Source organism: Crinia signifera, chromosome 4, assembly GCF_055691185.1.
Source record: "Crinia signifera chromosome 4, ASM5569118v1, whole genome shotgun sequence".
NCBI lineage: Eukaryota > Metazoa > Chordata > Amphibia > Anura > Myobatrachidae > Crinia > Crinia signifera.
In genome coordinates, this window is record NC_139220.1 from 209445257 (window position 1) to 209464875 (window position 19619).

Genomic DNA, 19619 nt, shown 5'->3' on the forward strand with positions numbered 1-19619 from the left:
AGGTATATGTCGCTGCCCGTGTGTATAATGCCCACATTTATAGGTCGCTGCCCGTGTGTATAATGCCCACAATTATATACCGCTGCCCGTGTGTATAATGCCCACATGTATATGTCGCTGCCCGTGTGTATAATGCCCACATGTATATGTCGCTGCCCGTGTGTATAATGTCCACATTTATATGCTGCTGCCCGTGTGTATAATGCCCACATGTATATGCTGCTGCCCGTGTGTATAATGGCCCACATATATATGCTGCTGCCCGTGTGTATAATGCCCACATGTATATGTCGCTGCCCATGTGTATAATGCCCTTATGTATATGCTGCTGCCCGTGTGTATAATGCCCACGTGTATTTTTAAGTTGATAATTTTTATATGGCCCCCGACGGGTTTTCAAATTTTCCAAATGGCCCTCGGTAGAAAAAAGGTTCCCCACCCCTGACCTAGACGATGGTCTAGTGAGCAAAGTGTCCATTTTAACACTGTGTAAGGTAATAAAATCAGATTGGGATGTAGCCGCTACAGATCGACTTAAATAAACTGGAGGATTGGGCAGCAAAATGGAAGAGAAGGTTTAATATTGATTAATACAAGGTTATGCATTTTGGGGCCAGAAAGAAGCGAGCAATTTAAAATGTAAATGTGGAATATACAGATGGAGCCGCTCTCATCCGCTGTGCGACAGGAAGGGGGTGTGCACACAAGAGACACGCGCGCCCCATTACACCAAAAGCGCTGCAGCTCTGTCCCCACTCCCCGCCGTCTCCTCGCTCTGCCCGCTCCCTGCAACAGAGACGGGCAGGGAAGCACCCTTTCCCCGCTGCCCAACTGAGTGGGACGCACGAGCGAGGCGCTCGCACGTCCCCGCCACAAACATTGGCATGGCTGCAGTGCTCAATGTGAAGGAGCAGAAGCAAAGATCAATAAGTTATTAGCATGCATAAAAATGGGCATAGAGGCAAGTGATGACTGTGTGATTATGTCACTGTATAAATCGTTGGTATAGCTTCATCTGGAATACAATGTACAGTTCTGGGCACCATTCCATAAAAAAAAAAAACATCTTGGAACTTGAAAAGGTTCAAAGAAGAGCAACAAAATTAAGGGTTTAGACTAGTCACTGGGTTATGAGGAAAGGCTAGACAGGGTTAGGTATGTTTACATTAGAAAAGAGGCATTTAAGAGGGGATATCATTAATATATAAAAATACATAAAGGGTCAATACAGTGAACTATCAAGTTATCTGTTTACCAAGAGGACTGTACAAAGGACATGCAGTCACCCTCTATGGTTAGAGGAGAGGCAGTTTCTCATATAACGAAGCAAGGGTTCCTTAGAGAAAGGGAAGTTAAGATATGGAATACTCTGCCAGAGAAGGGTGTGATGGCAGACTCAAATCGAAATCGAATGCCTAAGTGCAGATCGAATGGAAAGCAAAGGCCAAATCAAAAGGATGTGGAATTGGGGAAATCGAAAGCAAATCGAATCGAAAGAAAAATTCGATGCGTGTGTACACACCTTTAACTATCTATAATGTATATCTGGACGTATACGTATTATGTCATGACGCTCATTTTTCATGTATAACAAACATTACAAAAAACAAACATCGAATATCTATTTGGGAGTAGGAGAGCTTTTCTGCCATCAGTGATCGGGAACTTAAAAAAGGTCCAATCAATAAGGTTCTTCACCAACGTCATTTATTTAGTTTACATTAAGCTCTGAAAATCCCAATAAGCTCTGAAAACGTTAACATACATTACCGCAATGTTTTTGGAAACATATATAATGCAATTTGCATTTTATCTTTTAATCATTTAAAACGACCTCAGAAATGACAAACAACCTGCATAACCATCATGAATTCAATTATCATGCAAGACTTTGGACTTCACAACATTGAGCCGAAAGACAGTATTTCACACCCTACCATCCACTACTGCGTTGAGGGAGAATATAAAAGATGGTGTCTTCGTGTCAATGTTGATAGACACAAAAAACATGAAAAACTCATGTTGGCCTTTGGACCCTGTCGACCATTAGTGGTTGACCATATGACTATAGACCTAGACATTGTAGATCTAAAACACCATAACCACTGTATCACAGAGAGCAGCAGGGGGGGGGACCGGGCTCTGCTGCCCTCGCTGATATCAAGCAGCAGGGAAGAGGGGGGGGGGTGTCCGGGCTCTGCTGCCCGCAAGCTGATATCCAGCAGCAGCAGGGGGTGTCCGGGCTCTGCTGCCCGCGCTGATATAAGCAGCAGCAGGGGGGGGGGGTCCGGGCTCTGCTGCCCGCACGCTGATGTCCAGCAGCAGCAGGGGAGAGGGGGGGATGTCTGGGCTCTGCTGCCTGCGCTGATATCCAGCAACAGCAGCAGCTGCCCGCGTTGACGCTGACATGACATTCAACAGCAGGGGAGAGTCTCACTGCCTCTGCTCAGTCTGCTGTCCTCGCTCTTCTCTCCCATCGCGCCTGCCCCTTCCTGTGACGTGTGTTCCGGGTTGGAGGATAGGCCAGAGCAGTAGAACCAGGAGGAGGAACCCGGAGTTGACTTGTACATATAGATATATATCGGATCTGAAACATCGTGGGTGCTAAAAAGCACCCACGATGTGCCCATGATGGCTCAGATTCCGATATATCTTATGTTCTGCAGGTCCGACCACCTGATCCAATCTGATGAGCACGGGAACGCGCATCAGATTGGATCAGATGTCACAAACATGCGATTTTGGGCCGATTTCACCCGATTTATCGGCCCAAAGTGCCGAAATCGGGTGAAATCGGCCCAAAATCGCATAGTGTATGGGGGCCTTTAGCCCAGATAAACCGACGCAAGCTCCGGCTTATAAGGGATTTTGCTTCATGCAAGTGATACAAAATCTCAGAAAACAGACGTAAGAAAGCAGGACTGCAGCTGCAAAAACACCCGGTTTTCACTGAACCTGTGCATTTTCATGGAAATATGTATTTTATATGTGATCTAATTGGACAGCCCCCACCCAATGTGCTATTTGTAGTATCTGCGGTACAATAGCTGTGTAAGTGGCCAGGAATGCAGCACTGTGTTATAAAGGAGAACTACAGGGACACAAGGAGGACATTTGTAAAGGAATTCTTTACTTTTAGGTAAGTGCATAAAGTTCTTCAGATGTTTATACATAGGTAATTACCAGTAAACTATGTTAGCACAGTAGGATCTCTGTGGCCTCACAGATTACCCACTTGTTATAACAATTATAGAGCAAATTGTCACCTGCTGCTGTGTTAAAGACAGAGCTGTCACTGTGCTCACAGGAGCTAATCGAGGAAAGTGTAGCCAAGAAACAGGATTCTACACAAGGAAGTAATATGAGGAAAATACTACTGAAATATTTATGTAAATCAAGGGCAAAGAACAGGAGAAATTACTGAAATAAAGATAAAGAGTTTAGAAATGCTTATCACAATAACGAAAAAGTAGAGATTGGGTGTGCGGGAAAGAGGAAAACACAACAGAGAAGGTTGAGACAAACTAAAAACAATAGAATTGTGAGATGTTCACAGTCAGTGACTATCATGCATTATACACTGATTTGATACACTACAACGGATTATAACCAAAAGTGCATACACCTGCACAGCACAGAAATATACAACTGGAGCTTGCTGCTAATCTGAATAAGGGTGCCCACACACTAGAAAGATCTGCGATCATAAGATGTGCGCATAAATTAGCCTTGAAATCTTTTGTCCATCCTGGACAAAAGATTTCAGACAAGCGCACACCTTTACCAAAGATTTTTCTTAAGATCCCGTGTGCGTTCCTATGGATCTTTTGTTAAATCTTCTGATCTTTCGTGCAGTATGTAAGATCAGAAGATTCAGCATAAGATCCACGGGAGCGCGCATCGGACCGATATCGGCCGATTGTCGGTAAACATTGGATGATATATCGGCCGATTCATCGGAAATCGGCTAATCGGGCAAAAAATTGTTCTAGTGTGTGGGCACCTTAAGAGACAATTATCACTGGTTTGTTGTCTGCAAAATAAGGGGGCTACAACCTAACTGGTTAAAAATCTGCCACATTGTGCCTGTACACTTGAGAATCAGAGATCTTTCAATTGAATGTCACCTTAATCAAGTTAAAGTTCCCATACAAAACCCCCCGGTTTCACAATCAAATCTCCCCAGAATATCACTCTTGTCCTACCGGAGAAATGCACTATTATATTTACTGGGGATAACCACCCAAAAGCAGATTCAGCAAGCATCAGTACTTCGTACTACTGTAGCTTTAGCTTATATACCCATACAAGTTGATGTGACGGGCATGGATTGTATGGTCGACCTAAAGATGGTCGACAGTCATTAGGTCGACACCCCTAGGTCGACATACAGGGGACAAGGTTGACAGGGACAAGGTCGACAGGTCATTAGGTCGACACAAACATTAGGTGGACAGTCAAAAGGTTGACATGGGGTTTTTCAGTTTTTTTACCCGAAAGTTGACATAGCCGACATTGACCCAGTTTTAAGTGCACTGCGCTTGCCATGCTTTGGGTATGGTACCTCACTACGCTCGGCACACTATTTTATACCGCCTGCTGGCACATGTCGGCTCAAAAAAAGGTGAAAAACCCCATGTCGAACTTTTGACTGTCGACCTAATGCTTGTGTCAACCTAATGACCTGTCAACCTTGTCCCATGTCGACCATCTTTAGGTCAACCAACAAACTGAATCCCAGTGTGAGATAGGATGATAGGACAGAACCCCCATTCAGATGCAGGTTAAACAGATAGTAATATACGCACTTCATAACCTTGTGTGTGAGATCAAAAGCCAAAAGCACAGCAATGCCATACTATGGTCTTTTTAAAATGTATAGGGTCATTATAGGGCCTGTTGGAATACGTAAAAGAAAGATAATGATCTTTGACATAAGTTGCAGTTATCTCCTGAATACACTGACAGTTCCTAACATGTTCTGGGATAGAGACAGCCACTTGGTAATGGTGAAACCAAGTCAGACTGTAATCAGTCTCAGATGAGCAAAGAAGCTGTATTAAGCCTTTTATGGGGGGATAGTAAAAATTAGAAGATATAGAAAAGGAAGATCAGCCAACAAATATTGCTTTATAGTTGATGGCACATACATTAATAGATATACACTGCAAAAATTCAGAGTCTTTGTAGTCTTAAAACAAATATAAAGCAATTTGCAAACACAAGTTATCACACAAAATAAAAAAAAGATTCACTCTGCTCCCCACCTGTTACTAGATGGCAACTGAAAACTCACCTCTTCAGGCAAGCCTATCATATTTAAGTTCTACATGCATAACCCTCCGAGGCACTTATGTATTATATAGCTTCCTTTCTGGACTTGTAACTGCTATGCTATTACTGGTGCCTGTCCTTATGTTTCCCTCCTATGTCCCTATAGATTGTAAGCTTGCAGCAGGGCCCTCCTACCTCCAAGTCTGTCTGTTGTTACCCAGTTTGTCTTATCACTGTCTACTATTGTAAAGCGCAGCGGAATCTGCTGCGCTATATAAGAAACTGTAAATAAATAAATAAATAAACTGATAAAACTATGCATCACTATCACCGCTGCTTCAACCACACCTGAATGAGCCTCAAAGCGTTAATGTGAAATACACGGTCTTATCCAGAGTATTTACTGCATCCAAGCTCAAATGTAGTTTAATGAGGTGCTATTCCACCTTATACAGTGTGAAGATTAGATCTGACACTCAAGAAGTTGCTCAAACATACAGCATGTCTGCGCCTGAGGGATGTGTGTCTGTGAGTAACTAAATCCATTTGCAGGATTAGGAATGCAGTCTTCATTGCCATTCCTCAACTTCCAAACTCTATAAGGCAGGACAGGCCAACCTGTGGCTCTCCAGATGTTGTGAAACTACAAATCCCAGCATGCCTTACCACAGTTTTAGCACTCCCTTATAGCAAAACTGTGGCAAGGCATTATGGGATTTGTAGTTTGACAACATCTGGAGAGCCACAGGTTGGCCAGGCCTGCATAAGGGTTCAAGTGGGAAGTACAGTACCATATACATGATGTAAATAAAAATCTATAAATAAATTGAAAACATGAAGCTACCTACACAGGTATGTAGTGAGAACTTTACATGCAGTGTACGATAGGCTCTTATTTAAATAGGGACACAGAAATGCGATGTACTCACGGCATCAGGCTCAGCTTGGTCCCAGATTTTACCCCTTCTCTCTTCTGCACATAGTTGGCTGGTATAAACCCAACTTGCCCAGCCTTATTCTTTGCTTTATACCAGTTAGGATCCTGCATTAGAAATGGACACCATTATGCACACACAACCATACCATGGGCAATGCAGTCCCATTGAATGTGGCGTCACATGTCGGCTTTCACCCCAACCTCAATTTTCACTGAACGGTCACAAGCCCACAAAGGACTGAATGACCATATCTCCTCTATCCTTGTGATGCCAAAAGCTGATCTATAGCCAATGGGTGGGACACAATGCCTTCCGGGTCCGGCAGCTGTTCAAGATGTCAGCCGAACTCTGAGGCTTTTTTATACTGGCAGTCATTTACAAGACAACCTTGTAAACGACTGCTTCTTTAAAAAAAAAAACTCCAATGTTTGTCTGGCATCCAGCATGGCTGCAAGACTCAGAACACATTACAGGGAGAATCTCTTCTATGAAATATTCCAAAAAAACGTGTTTTTTTAGAATATTAAACAAAAATAATAATCCGTAAAAATCCCATATACGAAATGGTTGTGGTCCTGAGCATTTTGGATAAGGGATACTCAACCTGTACATCCTGAACAATATCTTTGTACATTTTCAGTTTGTTCTTACCCCCCACAGAGATAACTGTATACCAAAACCAAGTTTCAATTTTATGAAATTAACAATAATGGTTCTGATATTGTAACTTCCATTTCAGACATTAAGAACTGTTAATGTGAAGGCATTTAGTTTATAGAAAGATAATAAAGTAAACTATATAACTCATGAAAAATTGTGGTAATTATAAAGGTGCCCCATCTCATTATGACAGAGCAGGGGATTACATTTTACTTGTCATATTTTATATCTACTCACGTTGAATAAATATTAGTGGCCACAAAATGTTTTTTGTTTTACTATGCTCACTTACCCTGGTAACGGCAACAATGGTCAGGACTTCTCCTTTACTAAATGGAAGGTCTTGGTCTGCTCTGACCTGGAAGTCGTAGTTAGCTACACATTCCGTACCAGCTGGCCAGGGTGTCTATGACATTGCAGTAGAGATTAGGAGAAGGAAATAAGGGTTTAAATCTATGTGTAATACAAACTTCCCAATAAATGAGCACAGATAAGAACACACCTCATATTTACAGGCACGCACTTTGGCAGATTTGTATATACCAACGATCATTAAAAACTGCTTTCTACTAAAAAAAAAAAAAGCCCAAAGCACAAATATATTGTAACATTTTCAGAGTGAATTGTATCATGAATGCAACCAGTGCAACTAAAAAAAAAAAATCTACTGGAATTCTGGCGATAAGGCCCACGTTCCCCGAAAGGTCCTGCAGACTCCTTAATGTGCCCGATTGACATATAGAAAGTACAATACTTTTTCTATTCCACCAAACCTAAGAGAACATCTTGGAAAAAATGTACACATTCAAACCCACAATCAAAAATTATTAAAATAGAAGGAAAATGGATAAGGGAATTTATACATAGATGTAATAGGTCCAAGGAAGATATTTTTTAGTGTGAATAACAGTGCAAATATTAGCATATTAAATACAGAAACATACCTGCACCACAGACATTTTGCGAGTCAGTTCTGGAAAACGGACTCAGAGAGATGCTAATCTGCAGGGTATCATTAGATCTATGAGAGAACACAACAGTTTTTTAAGTGTCATTTATGGAAAATTGGAATCATCTAACATTTGGAAAATTGTTTAATATTAGGGAGTAATTATACAAACACAATACTACAGAAAAATACAAGTTACTATATATAGTACAACCCACGACATACATTATATTTTGCATCTTAAAAGAAACATAAGAACCAGGAGAGAGACCCAAGTAATTATAAGTCAAAACAGAAGGTGAATTCCATGTAAGATCATTCTGTATCCAGACACAACTGTGCTTAAATAAAACCGGTTACCTACTGGAGCGACTAGGTTTCGTTCAGACATCGAAACGATTACCCATCAGCCCAGATCACCTGTACACACTGGAGCTTTGGTAATGAAGGATGGAATGATTATTTTTCTGTCCTTCATTAACATGCACTGACCTCCTATAGTGAATCGATCTATATTATATCTCAGCCACCTGGCAAACACACTGCAAAAGGTCAGATCCGTTAGATTTGTCCAGACATGTGGCCAAAATTACCATAGAATATTGAACGCAAAGACAAGTACAATGCATAATACAATACATTGTCTCAGGACAATGGTGGTGTGCTAGTCAATGTCCCTAATTTCAAGGAAAAATTTTGGGTTCAAATATTGGTTTAAAAGATGGGGTGGTGTGCAGATGCACTAATAGGATGGTTGCGGGTAACCACCCGCCCAGTTGAAATAGAGTAAAAAAAGTAAGTTACCCTAACACTAACCTGGGTGTAGTTCTAATAGGTCAGTGATATTGTGTAGTGGAATAATTAATATTGGTACAAAGTAGAAGATAATACCCAGGAGTGGGTTCGATACTGCACTACACACGATCACTGACTAATAACCACCTGCACACAAACGCCCAGGTTAACACTAGGGTGATTGACTTTTTTGCTTCACATATTTGTTCCTGTAAGCATCCCTTACTTTTAATAGCATGAAAGGGAATACTGTAGCAAGACAGAAAAAATAAAAAACAGGAAAAATAGGAATATTAAGGTGTAATAGCACGGGGGCGGTCTGATTACTGATGTTCATGCTTTTTGTGATACTTGTTCCAAGTGGACCAATATAACAGCGTAAAGAGTAGGACATTTCTCGATTTTGAATTGTGTTAATATAGTAAAAACATAACTACTTATAACATTATTTCATTCTAGAACATAAAAATGCTGAAGCATAGTAATACTTTGCAAATTCGGACAGCTCTTTCAGGATATAAATATTTAACGGTTTCATCATGAAAACTCGACCCTGAATGAATAAGAGAAAAAGTCAGCATAGGGTTTCTTATATATGCAACTACTATCAACAAAGAAGTTTTTTTTAGACTTCGTAGCTATAAATTACAGCCACAGAACAGGAAGTGGTTTTGTGATGCACAGTGGAAAGTTTGTAGACACCCAGTAACATTGCCGTATGATGTAGTGGTATTACTAGCAGGCTAAGCCTAAATATAAACAGACTCACTAGTCTAAAACACACTGTGGGGACATTTGTAAAAACGAATGCACTGTGAAGACAAGGTGCTGCAAACCATGCAGGGTGCTTTTTATCCCCCCCCCCCCCCCCCCCCTCAAAAAAATAAATAAATATATAAATACATAAACCCGCCAGAGTCCATTTTGGGGGCTTTCATCACTATGGGCAATTGAAACCACCTAGCCAATCTGTAATGCTGTATCTGACTGAACAGGAACCACCACTCACCTATCAGCTGCTACCTTAGCCAGGAGAGAGGTTATTTTGTATAAAATCTACCCAGCAATTCCCTGATAATGAGCTGAGTCACTGACTGGAATTCCAGTAAATAGACTCTAAAATACTGTACTTTGCCAGTGCCCTTAAAAACTGGCAATCTCAGGAGTCTGCTGATTGACAGATCGGACTGTTTTAGGGGAATCGGGGCAATGGTGTATGACCTGCATTATTCTGGAGAATTCTCATTGATTCGATCTGCTGAACTGATGATCAGACATTTGTCAGACGATCAGCATAATATAGCATATTAATAATTCCAGACTGACAAATCTTAATCATTTTTGGGTCGGAACTAATAAATAGCCCAAGCCAGTCATCTGCAAAATAGGGAAGTCCCCAATTAATTATCAATGTATGAGCACCATTATTTAAAAGTTAACAACCTCTTTAAAGATTATTTTGCTGAGCAGTGGTGCACGTCAACCGTAACTACACTCAATTGTGTGCACAGAACTAAATGTGAATATTAACTTGTATGTCACATTGTAATCATCTCTGAGCCCATACAACTCCTATTCATATAGCTATTACCAGCTGTGCAACTTCAGTCTGCCAGCAGATAGACTTCTGCAGTGACACAACTCCTCAAATGCACCCAATTACCACCCACACCTGCAAGCTGAGTTACATCAGATGCATGCGAGCCATCTGTAGAGGTGTGCACTTGCATGAGGAGCAGTGATAAATTGTGCAAGTTGTACCAGCTCCTATGTGTATACCCTAAGGCAGTGGTTCCCAAACTGTGCGCCTAGGCTCCCTGGGGTGCCTCGGGTTGGTCGTCCAGGACCAATTCAAATTATTTATGATCAATTATTTCTGGACAAAACCAGTGCTGGTGGCTGCCAATCATAAAATGTGTACAATCAGAACCAAATCCTGCCCTTTACCACATAACTGACCTAAGAAGCACATATAAACACAATCTACTTAATTTGATATATATTTTTGGGGCCTAGGGGTGCCTTGGAAAAATTCTGATACTCTAGGGTGCCGTGATTAGAAAAAGATTGGGAACCCCTGCCCTAAGGGTATCCAAGACAGCTTTAGTCCTTCACCCTGTTAAATCATATCAGAAAATAAACTGTATTTATAGACTACAATAAAAGAACATATAACACATACAAAGATGTACTATGGATAGGCCAGGGGTGGATAACTGGTAAACATTTAAAGTGCCATGGACGTCAGCTTTTAAACAAATAAAAATGCTCAGGTACAGGTTGTTCCTTGCACCTTCAGCTCGTCAACAGGAAACACTTGGGGCATGCAGACCTGGACATAAAACAGGCATATGCATTTCTGCACTGCCTCCACAGAAATAAATGCATAGATCATTATGCATGCAGTTATGCACTTCTTGTAGAGCGCCCGGCCCTAGGAGAATGCTTGATTTGCTACTAGTCATCAGTAAACTATACTAGGTGGGGTTCTCAACCTGTACAACTGAAATGCCGCCATAACATTTCACAACATAGTTGTGTATCTTCAGTAATAAGTGCAAAGAAATACTCCACAAAAAGTGTATGTTCAACTGCATCTGCCATGTATACAGGCTGCACTGGTTAGGGTGCGTCTGTGTGTCATCGCTCCCTCTTTCACTTCCTCCACAAGAATCCCAGGTTCCCTTCAGAACTTCAATGTAACTGTCATCCCCCACTCTTCTGTAGGCGTCTCTAGGTTTCTTTTACTATATTTGTATCAGTCTCTCCATCTTCAACCATATGTGTACCTGTCTGTATGTCTCCCATTGCCCCCATTCCATCAGTTTCCACTTCTTTTCTCCCACAACTCACTGTCTGCAATAACTATTCTTTCGGCATTTTATCTCCAGAACTACTCAATATTATAAGAAAGCCAATACTGGTGGCTGTCAAAAAGTAACAAGAGGGACAAACAGTCCACCACCTAACCAAAACTGAGAACGGCAAGTAAATAGGATATTTTAATACTTCTTTTCCTTTGTATCATGTTTAGTAGAATCATTTCTGCCCCGGGACTATGTTATTGTTTGTCCTGATCGGTGAGGAACTTGAAATGCAATCTGCTGCACATAGCTGCAGAAGGTGCCTCTGGTAAGTAACGCTCTGAAGGGTGTTGCTAGACTCACTATGGTGCAGTCACACACCCACATTTTGCAGCCATATTATCCATGATGGCACCTATTTGTCATAGCTCATCTACAACTCAAAACCTGGCTATGTTACTGCTCACACTCCCAAAAATTGTCTTCAATAAAAATTGTATTAATAGCAACTGCCCCCCTTCCCCCCCCCAGGTAAAATCCGCCACTGTCTCTTGCCTAAAGTGAAGTCAGATGCAGCCTGTGAGATGCCCCAAAACAGGTTCTGCACATGCGCAGTACCACGGAAGATACTGCACATGCGCCAGACCTGGGAACCTGATTAAGCCTCCGGGCATACGTCCCAACTGTCCCACATACCGCGGGAACGTCCCTTCCGCGTCCGGCAGTGTCCCGTGGTGGGGGGGGGGGCAGTTGGGAGTCCCCCCCGTCACCCAGTGAATAGACGCTGTGCGCATTTCCCACTATTCCCACAGGCAGAGGGGCTGGGGGCTTGCCAGCAGCTTACAGAGCTGCTAGCCATGCCCCCACAGCATTGGAAAATGGCCCCTTGTCGCGAGGCCACGCCCCTAATTTCAGCAGCGCGCAAGGATGTCACTACTTGCCTCCAGCAAGAGTTGGGAGGTATCCCCGGGGGCTGCTGCAAAGGCAACCCATGGAGGCTTGGGCCAGCGCATGTGCAGTATTTATGAAGTTACTGTGCATGCGCTGGCCCCGTGCAGGGGACCGGAAGGTGTGGGGAGTGCGGCAGCAGAGGGGCAGGCCCGCATTGCGGCAGCCCCCCTCCTCCAATAGGGTAAGAGCCGCCACTGATTAATAGTGTGAAAATGCTATATTCCATATACAGGAGGGCTACACTGTTGTGACCGCTACACTAATGTAAAATAAAATGTGTTTGCACAGATTAGATTATAGTTGCTTTCGAAATAAAAATAGATATATCCTGGTATTGTGGTTCTAGATAATCATACATGTAGCAGCAGCTACAAAACATTTTTTTTGTGTTACATTTTTCACAGGGAACAATTGTTAGCTTATGTTATCAATGTGTGATCATTTCTGATCACACAACTTTGTGGACTGTGAACGCTTATCCCTTATTTTCACCATGTTGACTTCATTATAGGATACATTTCCATTCATTTTTGTATTTGCAATTTACAACATGCTCTACTTTTGATTTACATAAAACTGCAAGAAAACATCACAACATCTAAATCCACTGCTAAATAATGTAAGATGTGCCAATGCGTGTGATGTAGAACAGTAATGTGTGTTGGGGCACATTTAATTAAACATTTATAGCACAAACTGAGCTTTGCAAAATATGAAAGAGAGGGCTATAAGCAGCCCTTAAACACCAGTTTGACATGTCTGACTAGCATTTCAAAAAAAATAAAAAAAAGGTTGTGATCCTTCAGGAGCATTGCTTGTCTTCAAACAAAACCCCAAAAATATGCGGTCGAGCATAGCACTATTAGCACACACAATAAAATCCAATAAAAAATATTTATTTATTAACAGTTTCTTATATAGCGCAGCATATTCCATTGCACTTTACAAAGGAGACAGTGATACAACAAACAGGGTATTTACAGACAGTCAAAAGGTAGGAGGGCCCTGCTCGCAAGCTTACAATCTATAGGGAAATAGGCATTGATACATAAGGATAGATACTGTATTCTTTATTGCATCGATTCCACCAGAATGGAAGGTTCTGTGTCTGGTTCTGGAATTTGATAAGCTTTCCTGAAGAGATGAGTTTTTAGGGAACGCTTATAGGTTTGGAGACTGGAGGAGAGTCTTATTGTGCTTGGGAGGGCATTCCACAGAGTGGGTGCAGCCCGAAGAAAGTCCTGCAGTCGGGAATCGGAGCGAGTAATGAGTGTGGATGAGAGATGCATATCTTGGAAGGAGCGTAGAGGCCATGTTGGATATTTTGAGATAAGAGAAGATATGTAGGTTGGTGTAGTTCGGTTTATGGCTTTGTGTGTAAGAAAAATAATTTTGTATTGAGTACGGTAGAATACAGGTAACCAATGAAGTGACTGACAGAGTAGCGTTGCAGACTATGAAAGCCTGGCTAGGAAGATTAGCCTTGCAGCTGCATTCATGATAAACTGTATATATATATATATATATATATACATACATATACATACACATATATACATATATATATATATATATACACATATATATATATATATATATATATATACACATACATACATATATATATATATATATATATATATATATATATATATATATATATATATATATATATATATATATATATATATATATATATATATATATATATATATATACACACATATACATATATATACATATATACACACACACGCTGTGAGTCTGAAGCATCACCAGCATCCCAGGACACATACCAAAAAAAGACAGACAGAGTTTCCTCATGTACCACTGGGCCCAGGGAATAATATGGATACACGACGCCATCATACCTAGAAGCTGCAGCCCCGTCTTCAGAGAGCATTTTCCCTCCGTTAGCAACAACTGCGCCAGATTTTGTATCTTCAGACAGCGGTCTACTGACAAACTCACTGAGAACCTTACTGTGTCTATAAGAACACCCAGGAACTTGATCGTCTGGGTTGGCAGCAGCTGACTCTTCTCTTGGTTGATCACCCAACCATGTTTTTGCAGAAATTCTATAGAGGTCTTGACACTTAGTTGAACCTCCTTCACCGATCTTCCTGCCAGCAACAAATCGTCTAGGTATGGCCAGACTTGAATCCCTTGCTTCCTTAGCTCTGCAATAAGTGTCACCAAGACTTTTGTGAACACCCTTGGCGATGTCTTGAGCCCTGAAGGAAGGCAGGTGAACTGATAATGTTGGTCCAGAAGTGAGAATCTGAGAAACTTCTTGTCCTCTTGTGACACCGGAACGTGATAATAGGCGTCCCTTAGGTCTATAGACACCAGCCAATCTCCTTGTCTGAGACCCATAAGGATAGAACTTATAGTTTCCATCTTGAACCTTATTTTCTTGATAAAGACATTTAATTCTCTCAGGTCCAGGATGGTCCTGAAACCACCTGTACTCTTCTCCACTAAAAAAAGTTTGAATAATACCCCAGATGTACTTGGTCTTCTGGGACATGTTCTTTTGCTCCGATTTGCAGAAGCTGGTGAATCTTCATGGTGAGAGTCTGCTTTTCCAGTTTCTTCACTGGAATTCTTGACTTGACAAATTTGTTTTTCCAAGGTCTTCTCAAAAACTCTATTCGGTCTACAATATTGATGACCCATCTGTCCGTAATCAATGTTTTCCATGTTTCTGAAAACTGGAGTATCCGGGCTCCTACTCTCACCACCGACGCACCGTCATAATTTGGAACCTCTCCGATATTGCTGTCGAAAGGACTGGCGAGTCATATTCGGGTTCCCCCTACGGGAATACTGACGTCCAGGCCGATAGTTCTTTGCATCTCTGTATGCTTGTCTGCTGGATGTAGGAATGGGGAACCTATTTCTCCTATCCTGGGGTAGCCTCACGGATTTACCACCCGAAATTCTCTGGATCATCGAATCCAGTTTCGAGCCAAACAAGAACCCGCCTTCGAAGGGTAGTGCAGTCAGACGATTTTTGGAGTTGGCATCCGCACTCCAGGGTTTGAGCCACAGTGCCCTCCTAGCCGTCACCCCCTGTGCCATAGCTTTAGCTGAGAACGATACCGCATCCAGAGAGGCCTCACATAAGTATTCAATAGCCTTTTGTATGATCTGTAAATTTCTCAATAGGTATTGCTTGGAAATCTTTTCACTTATGTCCGTATGCAATTCAGACGACCATAGTCTCATTGCTCTTGCTACTGATGCGATAGCCACGCTAGATTTAAGCGATAGTGCCGAGGTTTGGTGCAATTTTCTAAGAGAATTCTCAATCTTCCTCTCCATAGCGTCTTTAAACGCCGCCCCATCTTCCAACGGTATGGTCGTTCTTGACGTCAGCTCTGCCACTGCTGCATCAACTTTGGGTACAAGACACCACTTTAGGAAATCTTCGTCCTTGAATGGGTACATCTTATCCACTCTCGCCCATCCGCCCATCCTTTTATCCGTGTTAACCCACTCCTTATTGATCATCTCACGGACTACCTTGTGAACAGGGAATGTTCTTCCTTTCTTAGATCTGTCTTCGAAAAGTGGATCTACTGTAGTATCTGAAACTTCTGGATAATTCATTGACTTGTAAATGTTTTTGAAAGACCTCACATCTTCCTCTATTTCTCCTTCCTCAATGTAATCTGCTTCTAATGGTTCTATCTCCTCCGAAGAACCATTCTCTTCTGCTAACATCCCAGCTTGTTCCCGAGATCTTTTGGGTTTCTGAGATTGCAAGAACTCCTCTTTAGACACAAAAGACTTCTGCATCCAATCCATTAGCTTCTTAAGCATGTCTGATTGGTCTAACTTGTCCACTTTAGGCTGTGGAGTTTTGTCACAATCTTCACATAAAGTCCTTTTATCAGCACTGGCAAATGCTTTATCACAACTCATGCAGGTGCAAGTAAGAAACTTCTTCTTAGCCGTCCTTTTTTTATGAACAGGTGATTTAGGCACACTGAAATAAAATAAGAAACCTAACTAGTATCATAAAAAAAAAAAAAAAAAATTCTAATGCCCAAAACCAAAGGGCTTACCTCAAAGGGGCAATATCTGGCTGATGGGAAGAAGGTGTTTGCTCCTGGCTTTCCTCCATGGTTCTGCTGCTGTAACAACACCCTGCAGCCTGTAACCAATATCCGTTTATATAAGGTTAATGATTTAACCTTCCATGCGCCGCCAGAGCTCTTTACCAACCTTCCATACCGAAATTCCGGCGAGCGGAACCAAAATATTGGGTCCCTGTTTCCGGGGACACCTCTTCGCGGCACACTCTGTGTGCAACGCCGGCGGAAGTGACGTCTACGCGCACTTCCGCCCCTCGCGTCTCAGCACCCGGCAGCTTGCGGCGCCGGCTCTCAGCAGGACACCTCCGTCCGTGAGACCTGATGGAAACGTACCGCTCTTACCTGCCGGCCTCCAGCTCTGACCAGGTAACACCGCCATTATACCCACGCTGTCCGTAGGCTAGCATGTAACACCTGCTGCCGGGTCTCAGTAAATAACTGGCGCTAAGCACAGAATTTTACCTTAGTATAATTGCTGGAGGCAGGTATCTGAAAGGCCCCACTCCTCCGCAATTCTCCTTCTTCCCGGGAAGCCATCCCAATCAGTCATACTGACCAGAGGTAGCCCTGTTTAAAAGCAAAATAACGCCCTGCCTGTCCTATCTAGATGGAGACAGGAGAAAAAGACACAGAGGGAAGGGAGGTGTGAGCTATTATACCCAAGGTGGGCGGTCCCTGAAAAAAGTCCTGTCTAATCTGGTAGGAGGAGGGGAATATACCACTGTCATGGCTGCCATGGGGATCGTAGAAGAAAAAACGTTTTCATTGCAGTGGATGTACCACCTGCAGCTTCATGACCACAGACAACTCTTTTTGTCACCCATATTCCAGTAAATCAGGCATGTCCAAACTGTGGCCCTCCAGCTGTTGTGAAACTACAAGTCCCATCATGCCTTGCCACAGTTTTGCTATTAGGGAATGCTAAAACTGTGGCAAGGCATGATGGGACTTGTAGTTTCACAACAGCTGGAGGGCCATAGTTTGGACATGCCTGTAGTAAGTGCTTTAAAATCCAACAATGGGTCACTTGTAGCATCAAGTATGTAGTGTACTTAATAAGTTGCCCATGGCCGACATCATGTCGGCAAACGGAAAGGGAGTTCAAGGAGCAGGCTGTGGGACATCACTCCTATTAAGTTAGATCTTTCATCAGGACATAGTGACCAACCAGTGGCCCATTGTTATCAGGAGGCCAAACACAACCTAAGCTCTCTCAGTTACCAGATTATAGAGCACATTGCACCTTTAAAACGGTGTGCCGATAGAGCCCTGTGTTTGTTACAGATGGAAAGCTGCTTGATTGACAGGCTAGACTAGGCATGGTCAAACTATGGCCCTCCCACTGTTGTGAAACTACAAGTCCCATCATGCCTTGTCACAGTTTTGCCAAAAGGGAATGCTAAAACTATGGCAAGGCATGCTGGGGTGTGTAGTTTCACAACAGCTGGAGGGCCACAGTTTGGCCGTGCCTGGGCTAGACACTCTCTCCTAGAGGGATAAATGAAAACTTGGGTCTTACCTGTATTCTATTCAATGCGTTGCATCTTACTTGTTCTAGATTTGATATTAATAGGTTTGTAATTTCGACATAATATTATTGCTATAGCTCAGAGACATTTTGCGCTAGAGAATTAATTTACTCTAGCCTTTACAGTATGGTCATCATTCAAATTAAGCTATCCATTGTGTATGTATTGCTCTTCCAGCTGTTTTGTTGTCGTGTTTTAAATGTATTACAATTTTTTATGTTTATGGTACTAGCGTTGCGGTTTCTTAAAAATGCTCACACCTTTCTTCATTGGGTTCTACCGTGTCATGTCTGTGCAGGATCCCTTCACCCTCCTCCTGACGTTCTGGACAAGGTGACATCACATTTATAAGCCGGTGTGGGCGCCTGGTGGAGCGACGAACGGCTCCTACAGGTATTTATGTAGGTGTTTTTTTGTATTTGTCTCCTGTGCCCTGACAAAGCAAATGAAAGCTTTGAAACATTGGCAAACGATTTCCTGGTGTTTTTATTTGCGAATGCCACCATTCCTGTTGTACTATTGAGAGCTGACCACTTTGTCGCCATTCCACTGACGTAAAAGCTTTCTTGACTGCGGGCCTATATAGTTTATTACCTTTGATGATTGAAGTGCTGCCCCACACAAATTATATATATATATATAGATCAATCAATCTTTCTCTGGGCCAGATTGCCACCTTGTAAAAACAGGTCACTTATCCGCAGCATTTAAATAATTTATATCACACAATACAACTGTGCTGCATTTTCCCATTATATCTAGTGCATCGGTATATATGCAAAGAGCAATATGTTATTACATTCTCAATCCTTCTTAGCCTAGTTACAGATGAAGTGGAGAGGAGGTAAAGTTATTGCAAGATGTGTTTACTTTCAAATGACAGCATAAGTATTATTGTTATTCATGTCAAATGGGTACTTCAACTGCTTTTTTTAAGCACAAGATCAACCCTAGAAAAAATATATTGTATCTGAAGCTCTACACAGGAGTGGATTAGGAACATTACATGTCATGATTTTATTAAGAAAAGAGACTGATACAGAACAGAGCGGGTCCCCAGAGAATACTATATATGAAGGACAAATACACACCACAAGCTCAGCTTGCAAAAGGGAGATAATTACCCAGACTCCTCAAACATTTAAAAGGGGCAAAGTGGAATATTTAAGTGTCCCAGCTGTTTGCTGCTATTTTTGGTACATATTTTTGTTCTGTAGAAGCAGGAATGAGATAGGAAAAAAAAACCTGGGGTACAGATTAACAGGAAAAATTAGATGGAGGGTGGGAGATTCAAGAGAAAAAAAAAAAAAGACAGACTTGGGGGGGTATTCATTGTGCTGCCGCTATTCCAGATGGGGAAATAGTGGTGGCTCCCTATTCAATGTGGTCTTTAGCGACACAATTGAAGCTGGATCACGGCAGAACGAGCCCAAATTTAGAAGCTGTCGGGCCCGTTCTGTCGATAACGGCCGTGGAATGTCGACAATCCACGGCTGTTTTTTTGCGACCACGCCCCCTTTGCGCCGATCGGCAGGTGGGGCATTGAATGTCGCCTGTTGTTCACCTGTCGATCAAACCGCAAACGGGCCAGGATCACGGCTGTTAGGGATCGACAG

At 42.2% G+C, this 19619-nt stretch overlaps 1 protein-coding gene across 1 annotated transcript in view; it reads right to left on the reverse strand.

Moving 5' to 3' along the window:
- CSK (C-terminal Src kinase) overlaps window positions 1–19619 on the reverse strand; it is an 81605-nt gene that overhangs the window by 17983 nt on the left and 44003 nt on the right. The window contains exons 2-4 of the mRNA XM_083183668.1: window positions 7817–7893; window positions 7165–7278; window positions 6204–6316 (exon numbers count right to left, since the gene is read on the reverse strand). Coding sequence (XP_083039794.1) covers window positions 6204–6316; window positions 7165–7278; window positions 7817–7831 — 242 coding nt within the window. The 5' untranslated portion in view covers window positions 7832–7893. The remainder of the gene's footprint in view (window positions 1–6203; window positions 6317–7164; window positions 7279–7816; window positions 7894–19619) is intronic.